Genomic DNA, 10,468 nt, shown 5'->3' on the forward strand with positions numbered 1-10,468 from the left:
TGGGGGGGGGGGACAGATCTTTGTGACGTCATATTTGAGGGGGGGTCTGACTTTTTGTGACGCCGTGTGACGAGGGGGGGGGGGGTCAAAAATCGTCAAAAATCGCGTGACGTCATTTATGGACGGCCCCTAAGTGGACAATCTGCTAAATGTATAGCAAATGGATGACAGACATGCACAAAATAATATAATTATCCATGAAACAGTGGACAATAGGATGCATCTGTGAAAAACACACAATAAGAGTTGCAGCAGTGCTGTATCGTAAGAGGTTAAACAGTTCCTTTGGTTGAATAAATACACAGTTCATGGTATTAATATCCATTAGTTACATGAAAATGATTATTTTGCTGAAGAGAAAAAATATATATATATATCCATAATGGATTAAAAGCTATGGCTTTTCACGGTCAATTTGTAAATTAATTTGTATCTCATATTCTGTGGTCTGTTGCACAGTATTTGTTTCAATGAATGTATTTCATATAACAATAGGTTTTACCTTTTATGGCAATAAAACAGGTGTTAAGATGTTAAAATACCAAACAGAATCCTTCTTCAATGAATCCTGTCTGCATTATCCACACGTACTTGTGGTGAACATACTAACAAAAACACATGCTCTGATAATATATGCATTGTCTCTGTAACTGATTTGGCTACAATGAATGATCTGCTATAATGAATGACCTGGCTATGATGAATGAAAATGGCTATAATGAATGAAACTGGCTATAATGAATGACCTGGCTATGATGAATGAAAATGGCTATAATGAATGAAACTGGCTATGATGAATGAAACTGGCTATAATGAATGACCTGGCTATAATGAATGAAACTGGCTATAATGAATGATCTGGCTATGATGAATGACCTGGCTATAATGAATGAAACTGGCTATAATGAATGAAACTGGCTATAATGAATGATCTGGCTATGATGAATGACCTGGCTATAATGAATGACCTGGCTATGATGAATGAAACTGGCTATAATGAATGACCTGGCTATGATGAATGAAACTGGCTATAATGAATGAAACTGGCTATAATGAATGAAACTGGCTATAATGAATGAAACTGGCTATAATGAATGAAACTGGCTATAATGAATGAAACTGGCTATAATGAATGACCTGGCTATAATGAATGAAACTGGCTATAATGAATGATCTGGCTATGATGAATGAAACTGGCTATAATGAATGACCTGGCTATAATGAATGACCTGGCTATAATGAATGAAACTGGCTATAATGAATGACCTGGCTATGATGAATGAAACTGGCTATAATGAATGAAACTGGCTATAATGAATGATCTGGCTATGATGAATGAAACTGGCTATAATGAATGAAACTGGCTATAATGAATGACCTGGCTATAATGAATGACCTGGCTATAATGAATGAAACTGGCTATAATGAATGACCTGGCTATGATGAATGAAACTGGCTATAATGAATGACCTGGCTATAATGAATGAAACTGGCTATAATGAATGACCTGGCTATAATGAATGAAACTGGCTATAATGAATGACCTGGCTATAATGAATGAAAATGGCTATAATGAATGACCTGGCTATAATGAATGAAACTGGCTATAATGAATGAAACTGGCTATAATGAATGACCTGGCTATAATGAATGACCTGGCTATAATGAATGAAACTGGCTATAATGAATGAAACTGGCTATAATGAATGAAACTGGCTATAATGAATGACCTGGCTATAATGAATGACCTGGCTATAATGAATGAAACTGGCTATAATGAATGAAACTGGCTATAATGAATGACCTGGCTATAATGAATGACCTGGCTATAATGAATGACCTGGCTATAATGAATGAAACTGGCTATAATGAATGAAACTGGCTATAATGAATGAAGCTGGCTATAATGAATGAAACTGGCTATAATGAATGACCTGGCTATAATGAATGAAACTGGCTATAATGAATGAAGCTGGCTATAATGAATGAAACTGGCTATAATGAATGACCTGGCTATAATGAATGAAACTGGCTATAATGAATGACCTGGCTATAATGAATGAAAATGGCTATAATGAATGACCTGGCTATAATGAATGAAACTGGCTATAATGAATGAAACTGGCTATAATGAATGAAACTGGCTATAATGAATGAAACTGGCTATAATGAATGAAACTGGCTATAATGAATGAAACTGGCTATAATGAATGAAACTGGCTATAATGAATGAAACTGGCTATAATGAATGACCTGGCTATAATGAATGACCTGGCTATAATGAATGAAACTGGCTATAATGAATGAAACTGGCTATAATGAATGACCTGGCTATAATGAATGACCTGGCTATAATGAATGACCTGGCTATAATGAATGAAACTGGCTATAATGAATGAAGCTGGCTATAATGAATGAAACTGGCTATAATGAATGACCTGGCTATAATGAATGAAACTGGCTATAATGAATGAAGCTGGCTATAATGAATGAAACTGGCTATAATGAATGACCTGGCTATAATGAATGAAACTGGCTATAATGAATGACCTGGCTATAATGAATGAAAATGGCTATAATGAATGACCTGGCTATAATGAATGAAACTGGCTATAATGAATGAAACTGGCTATAATGAATGACCTGGCTATAATGAATGAAAATGGCTATAATGAATGACCTGGCTATAATGAATGAAAATGGCTATAATGAATGACCTGGCTATAATGAATGACCTGGCTATAATGAATGAAAATGGCTATAATGAATGACCTGGCTATAATGAATGAAAATGGCTATAATGAATGAAACTGGCTATAATGAATGAAACTGGCTATAATGAATGAAGCTGGCTATAATGAATGAAACTGGCTATAATGAATGAAACTGGCTATAATGAATGAAACTGGCTATAATGAATGACCTGGCTATAATGAATGACCTGGCTATAATGAATGAAACTGGCTATAATGAATGAAACTGGCTATAATGAATGACCTGGCTATAATGAATGACCTGGCTATAATGAATGAAACTGGCTATAATGAATGAAGCTGGCTATAATGAATGAAACTGGCTATAATGAATGACCTGGCTATAATGAATGAAGCTGGCTATAATGAATGACCTGGCTATAATGAATGAAGCTGGCTATAATGAATGAAGCTGGCTATAATGAATGAAGCTGGCTATAATGAATGAAGCTGGCTATTATGAATGAAGCTGGCTATAATGAATGAAACTGGCTATAATGAATGAAGCTGGCTATAATGAATGAAACTGGCTATTATGAATGAAGCTGGCTATAATGAATGAAACTGGCTATAATGAATGAAGCTGGCTATAATGAATGAAGCTGGCTATAATGAATGAAACTGGCTATAATGAATGACCTGGCTATAATGAATGAAGCTGGCTATAATGAATGAAGCTGGCTATAATGAATGAAGCTGGCTATAATGAATGAAGCTGGCTATAATGAATGAAGCTGGCTATAATGAATGAAGCTGGCTATAATGAATGAAGCTGGCTATAATGAATGAAGCTGGCTATAATGAATGAAGCTGGCTATAATGAATGACCTGGCTATAATGAATGAAGCTGGCTATAATGAATGACCTGGCTATAATGAATGAAGCTGGCTATAATGAATGAAACTGGCTATAATGAATGAAGCTGGCTATAATGAATGAAACTGGCTATTATGAATGAAGCTGGCTATAATGAATGAAACTGGCTATAATGAATGAAGCTGGCTATAATGAATGAAGCTGGCTATAATGAATGAAACTGGCTATAATGAATGACCTGGCTATAATGAATGAAGCTGGCTATAATGAATGAAGCTGGCTATAATGAATGAAGCTGGCTATAATGAATGAAGCTGGCTATAATGAATGAAGCTGGCTATAATGAATGAAGCTGGCTATAATGAATGAAGCTGGCTATAATGAATGAAGCTGGCTATAATGAATGAAGCTGGCTATAATGAATGAAGCTGGCTATAATGAATGACCTGGCTATAATGAATGAAGCTGGCTATAATGAATGAAACTGGCTATAATGAATGAAACTGGCTATAATGAATGACCTGGCTATGATGAATGACCTGGCTATAATGAATGAAGCTGGCTATAATGAATGAAGCTGGCTATAATGAATGAAGCTGGCTATAATGAATGAAGCTGGCTATAATGAATGAAGCTGGCTATAATGAATGAAGCTGGCTATAATGAATGAAACTGGCTATAATGAATGACCTGGCTATAATGAATGAAGCTGGCTATAATGAATGAAGCTGGCTATAATGAATGAAGCTGGCTATAATGAATGAAGCTGGCTATAATGAATGAAGCTGGCTATAATGAATGAAGCTGGCTATAATGAATGAAACTGGCTATAATGAATGACCTGGCTATAATGAATGAAGCTGGCTATAATGAATGAAACTGGCTATAATGAATGACCTGGCTATAATGAATGAAACTGGCTATAATGAATGACCTGGCTATAATGAATGAAGCTGGCTATAATGAATGAAGCTGGCTATAATGAATGAAGCTGGCTATAATGAATGAAGCTGGCTATAATGAATGAAGCTGGCTATAATGAATGAAACTGGCTATAATGAATGAAACTGGCTATAATGAATGAAACTGGCTATAATGAATGAAGCTGGCTATAATGAATGAAGCTGGCTATAATGAATGAAGCTGGCTATAATGAATGAAACTGGCTATAATGAATGAAGCTGGCTATAATGAATGAAGCTGGCTATAATGAATGAAGCTGGCTATAATGAATGAAACTGGCTATAATGAATGAAACTGGCTATAATGAATGAAACTGGCTATAATGAATGAAGCTGGCTATAATGAATGAAACTGGCTATAATGAATGATCTGGCTATAATGAATGAAGCTGGCTATAATGAATGAAACTGGCTATAATGAATGAAGCTGGCTATAATGAATGAAGCTGGCTATAATGAATGAAACTGGCTATAATGAATGAAACTGGCTATAATGAATGAAACTGGCTATAATGAATGAAGCTGGCTATAATGAATGATCTGGCTATAATGAATGAAACTGGCTATAATGAATGATCTGGCTACAATGAATGATCTGGCTATGATGAATGACCTGGCTATAATGAATGACCTGGCTATAATGAATGAAACTGGCTATAATGAATGAAGCTGGCTATAATGAATGAAACTGGCTATAATGAATGAAACTGGCTATAATGAATGATCTGGCTATAATGAATGAAACTGGCTATAATGAATGATCTGGCTACAATGAATGATCTGGCTATGATGAATGACCTGGCTATAATGAATGACCTGGCTATAATGAATGAAACTGGCTATAATGAATGAAGCTGGCTATAATGAATGAAACTGGCTATAATGAATGAAACTGGCTATAATGAATGAAACTGGCTATAATGAATGAAGCTGGCTATAATGAATGACCTGGCTATAATGAATGAAACTGGCTATAATGAATGACCTGGCTATAATGAATGAAACTGTCTATAATGAATGAAACTGGCTATAATTAATGATCTGGCTATAATGAATGAAACTGGCTATAATGAATGAAACTGGCTATAATGAATGAAACTGGCTATAATGAATGAAACTGGCTATAATGAATGATCTGGCTATAATGAATGAAACTGGCTATAATGAATGAAACTGGCTATAATGAATGAGCTGGCTATAATGAATGAAGCTGGCTATAATTAATGAAACTGGCTATAATGAATGAAACTGGCTATAATGAATGAAACTGGCTATAATGAATGAAACTGGCTATAATGAATGAAGCTGGCTATAATGAATGAAACTGGCTATAATGAATGACCTGGCTATAATGAATGAAACTGGCTATAATGAATGACCTGGCTATAATGAATGAAACTGGCTATAATTAATGAAACTGGCTATAATGAATGAAGCTGGCTATAATGAATGAAACTGGCTATAATGAATGACCTGGCTATAATGAATGAAACTGGCTATAATGAATGACCTGGCTATAATGAATGAAGCTGGCTATAATGAATGAAACTGGCTATAATGAATGATCTGGCTATAATGAATGAAGCTGGCTATAATGAATGAAACTGGCTATAATGAATGAAACTGGCTATAATGAATGACCTGGCTATAATGAATGAAGCTGGCTATAATGAATGAAACTGGCTATAATGAATGATCTGGCTATAATGAATGAAACTGGCTATAATGAATGATCTGGCTATAATGAATGATCTGGCTATAATGAATGAAACTGGCTATAATGAATGAAACTGGCTATAATGAATGATCTGGCTATAATGAATGACCTGGCTATAATGAATGAAACTGGCTATAATGAATGACCTGGCTATAATGAATGAAGCTGGCTATAATGAATGAAACTGGCTATAATGAATGATCTGGCTATAATGAATGAAGCTGGCTATAATGAATGAAACTGGCTATAATGAATGAAACTGGCTATAATGAATGACCTGGCTATAATGAATGAAGCTGGCTATAATGAATGAAACTGGCTATAATGAATGATCTGGCTATAATGAATGAAACTGGCTATAATGAATGATCTGGCTATAATGAATGATCTGGCTATAATGAATGAAACTGGCTATAATGAATGAAACTGGCTATAATGAATGATCTGGCTATAATGAATGAAACTGGCTATAATGAATGAAACTGGCTATAATGAATGACCTGGCTATAATGAATGAAACTGGCTATAATGAATGAAACTGGCTATAATGAATGATCTGGCTATAATGAATGAAACTGGCTATAATGAATGATCTGGCTATAATGAATGATCTGGCTATAATGAATGAAACTGGCTATAATGAATGATCTGGCTATAATGAATGAAACTGGCTATAATGAATGAAACTGGCTATAATGAATGACCTGGCTAGAATGAATGAAACTGGCTATAATGAATGAAACTGGCTATAATGAATGAAACTGGCTATAATGAATGAAACTGGCTATAATGAATGAAACTGGCTATAATGAATGAAGCTGGCTATAATGAATGAAACTGGCTATAATGAATGACCTGGCTATAATGAATGAAACTGGCTATAATGAATGACCTGGCTATATTTAATGAAACTGGCTATAATGAATGAAACTGGCTATAATGAATGACCTGGCTATAATGAATGAAGCTGGCTATAATGAATGACCTGGCTATAATGAATGAAGCTGGCTATAATGAATGAAACTGGCTATAATGAATGAAACTGGCTATAATGAATGAAACTGGCTATAATGAATGAAACTGGCTATAATGAATGACCTGGCTATATTTAATGAAACTGGATATAATGAATGAAACTGTCTATAATGAATGATCTGGCTATAATGAATGACCTGGCTATAATGAATGAAGCTGGCTATAATGAATGAAACTGGCTATAATGAATGAAACTGGCTATAATGAATGAAACTGGCTATAATGAATGAAGCTGGCTATAATGAATGAAACTGGCTATAATGAATGAAACTGTCTATAATGAATGATCTGGCTATAATGAATGAAGCTGGCTATAATGAATGAAACTGGCTATAATGAATGAAACTGGCTATAATGAATGAAACTGGCTATAATGAATGAAACTGGCTATAATGAATGATCTGGCTATAATGAATGAAACTGGCTATAATGAATGAAACTGGCTATAATGAATGAGCTGGCTATAGTGAATGATCTGGCTATATTTCGATTTAAAGCTTTCGTGACTGCAGGGATTCATCTTCTTGGTTCTTTTGGTAAAGTCACGTCTTTACCGAAAGAACCAAGAAGATGGATCTGGCTATAATGAATGAAACTGGCTATAATGAATGAAACTGGCTATAATGAATGACCTGGCTATAATGAATGACCTGGCTATAATGAATGAGCTGACTAGAATGAAAACATCGTTTTTGTCGAGATGGACTCAACGAGGGAGGGAAATCTCCATTGCACAAACAGTTTTTGACCAATTAATCGACGGCCTGTATCGCCATCTGGTGTTGATCATTTTAAAATGCTGCAACAGAATTTTTCACAATGGACATCACGTTTATCTTCTTGGTTCTTTCGGTAAAGTCACGTAGAAGGGAAGTAATAAAATAATAAAAATAAAACATAATAAAATGAAATAATTCTCACGACGTTTCGGCTACAACGCAAGCAGCCGTCTTCAGGTGAAGAATGAGACACTACCAAGCTAGGAGCTTATATATAAACTGGGTTGGAGGTGGAAGAGCGCCTTAACAAAAAAGAATGTGCATATGAAGAGGAATTTAGCATATTCATGGTAAATGCGTAGGAGGTGGGCGGGGGGGGGTTTCAAAGGCATATTATGCCCATGCATTATGCAGGATCAACAGCACCAAGGGGGGGGTGCAGGGAGTAGCATTAACAAAGGAAAGGAATGTTATTGATATGTAGCTGCAGTTACTAAACAACCACGTTTGTTTGCCCCACATCATCAAAGTGTTAAACATCGCCATTGTTTGTACATTTCACCGACATTTATTCAAATACTAGTATGAATTGTCTGGTTATTTGGCTTCTACACTAATTGTATCTGTGTGTATATATTAATAGAACATTATATACAGCATTTTGGATAATAATTTTGGGGAACACAAAATATTAAAATACGTTTTAACACCCCTGAAGCGTGGAGGGACATTGTTCAGTCCGAAGTAAAAAAAAAATTGGTGTGTGTGTGTACAAATACGTCACGGTTATCCGTGTATAAATAATTGCTCAATGGTTGAACAAAGTTTCAAAGTTTCCGATCGAGTAGACACAGTGACGCGTGCCGTCGTCTTGGCAACATCAACACTAACTTTAGCGCATGGGTGAGTGCACATTGGCATCAACAAACCACGTTCGGAACAATACACACTTGACCGTACCAACACGCGTGCCCTCTGCTGTGGTACTTGTGCGACATCTCAAGCCAGTTGGACAGCAATTTTTGTTGTTGTTTTTGTATAGTTGAAATCGAGCGACCGATTTGCTGTTTCCTTTATCTGAACAATTACACATCAGTGGTGTAAAGTTGAAATATTACTTCACATTCAATTATTTTGATTATTGAAACAAATTTTTTGAAGTGTATTACTTCATAGTTTGCTATTATGTAATCATAAATAATAAATAAGTTTAACACGTAGGCTTTCGCGACCAATCTTCTCCATAATAACGTTTTTTTTTGGGTTAGATCGCGTACATATAAATGCGTCGTTAACCCACCACCGTCCGACACAGCCAATTCGTTAAGGTTCGCCAAATATAAATTGGTGAACGCTCAGGATGATGGACAGCCGTCAGAGTGGGGCTGTGCTGAGTGGAAAGCTCCGTGCAAAGCTCAGACCCATGAGGCTGAACAGTCAGAACATGCAGCCGAGAGAAGGAACGGGCCTGCAACGTTTGCGTCAGCAGACGATCTACTTTGGTGAAGCTCCCAGCTCGGGAGGTCCCCTTCGGAGGCAGGCGAGAGAGTGGCAGGAGACGGAGGAGCAGAGATTGAGCGACACGCAGGTGAAGAATGTCCTCCATCGCGTGACTCATGGTCAGAAGAACAGGCAGCTGAATGAAACAAAGGAAGAGCTGGAACGCATCAAGTGCAGAGTTGATGCGGTACGATGCCAATGAAAATAGATACCGTGTGATTTTATGAGATATGCGTGTGTGTGTGTGACTGTGTACGATGTGCAAATCCTCGCCAGCGTATTTTTATATCTCATGAATTGAAGGGTATTTATCGAATGTTGTATTTTCTGGGACGTGTGATAAATGTCCATGTCCCACTGTTGTATACATCATTTTCGTGTCATTCCATCTATACATTACGTAAACAATACAGATTGTTTCCCGTATTGTATTTGTTGCATTAATCTATCTAAATCAAGACTATTTGTTGAATGTGGATGAAACCCATGACTTAACAATTCTGCTTGTAGTATTTTGCAGAGGTGTGGACTCGAGTCATGTGACTTGGACTCGAGTCAGACTCGAGTCATGAATTTGATGACTTGCGACTCGACTTGGACTTGCATAACAATGACTTTGTCCCACCTATGAGATGTGGACTCGAGTCATGTGACTTGGACTCGAGTCAGACTCGAGTCATGAATTTGATGACTTGCGACTCGACTTGGACTTGCATAACAATGACTTTGTCCCACCTCTGGTATTTTGTGACATGCCCCTTTAAAGACTGTGGAGGCGTACGAAGAGAGTAGCCGGCAAGTTTTCGATTCGTATAAAAGCAGGACGCGCATGAAGTTTCTGGAGGACCTGGTATTTGCAACACTTAAAACACATAAGATGCATGTAATATTGATCAACATAACACCGAAATAACTGGCATCTGTAAGGCTCTCAATCCATATGCACTCTTACGACATGTCCTTAAC

At 36.4% G+C, this 10,468-nt stretch overlaps 1 protein-coding gene across 1 annotated transcript; it reads left to right on the plus strand.

Annotated features, from left to right (window-relative positions):
• Window positions 1-9,327: 9,327 nt before the first annotated feature.
• On the plus strand, window positions 9,328-10,415 carry LOC144950142 (uncharacterized). Its single transcript, XM_078880207.1, has 2 exons — window positions 9,328-9,689; window positions 10,269-10,415. The coding sequence occupies exons 1-2, from the start codon at window positions 9,363-9,365 to the stop codon at window positions 10,413-10,415; spliced, it is 474 nt and encodes a 157-aa protein (XP_078736333.1). The 5' UTR covers window positions 9,328-9,362.
• Window positions 10,416-10,468: the final 53 nt, after the last annotated feature.

This window comes from Lampetra fluviatilis, chromosome 3, assembly GCF_964198595.1.
Source record: "Lampetra fluviatilis chromosome 3, kcLamFluv1.1, whole genome shotgun sequence".
In the NCBI taxonomy this organism is placed as follows: Eukaryota; Metazoa; Chordata; class Hyperoartia; order Petromyzontiformes; family Petromyzontidae; genus Lampetra; species Lampetra fluviatilis.

What these genes read in the sequence shown, in the direction of transcription:
- LOC144950142 (XM_078880207.1), top strand. Translation starts at nt 9,363, where the DNA reads ATGATGGACAGCCGTCAGAGTGGGGCTGTGCTGAGTGGAAAGCTCCGT. An exon ending in TCAAGTGCAGAGTTGATGCG is followed by an intron (nt 9,690 to 10,268) that starts GTACGATGCCAA and finishes GCCCCTTTAAAG; the next exon opens with ACTGTGGAGGCGTACGAAGA.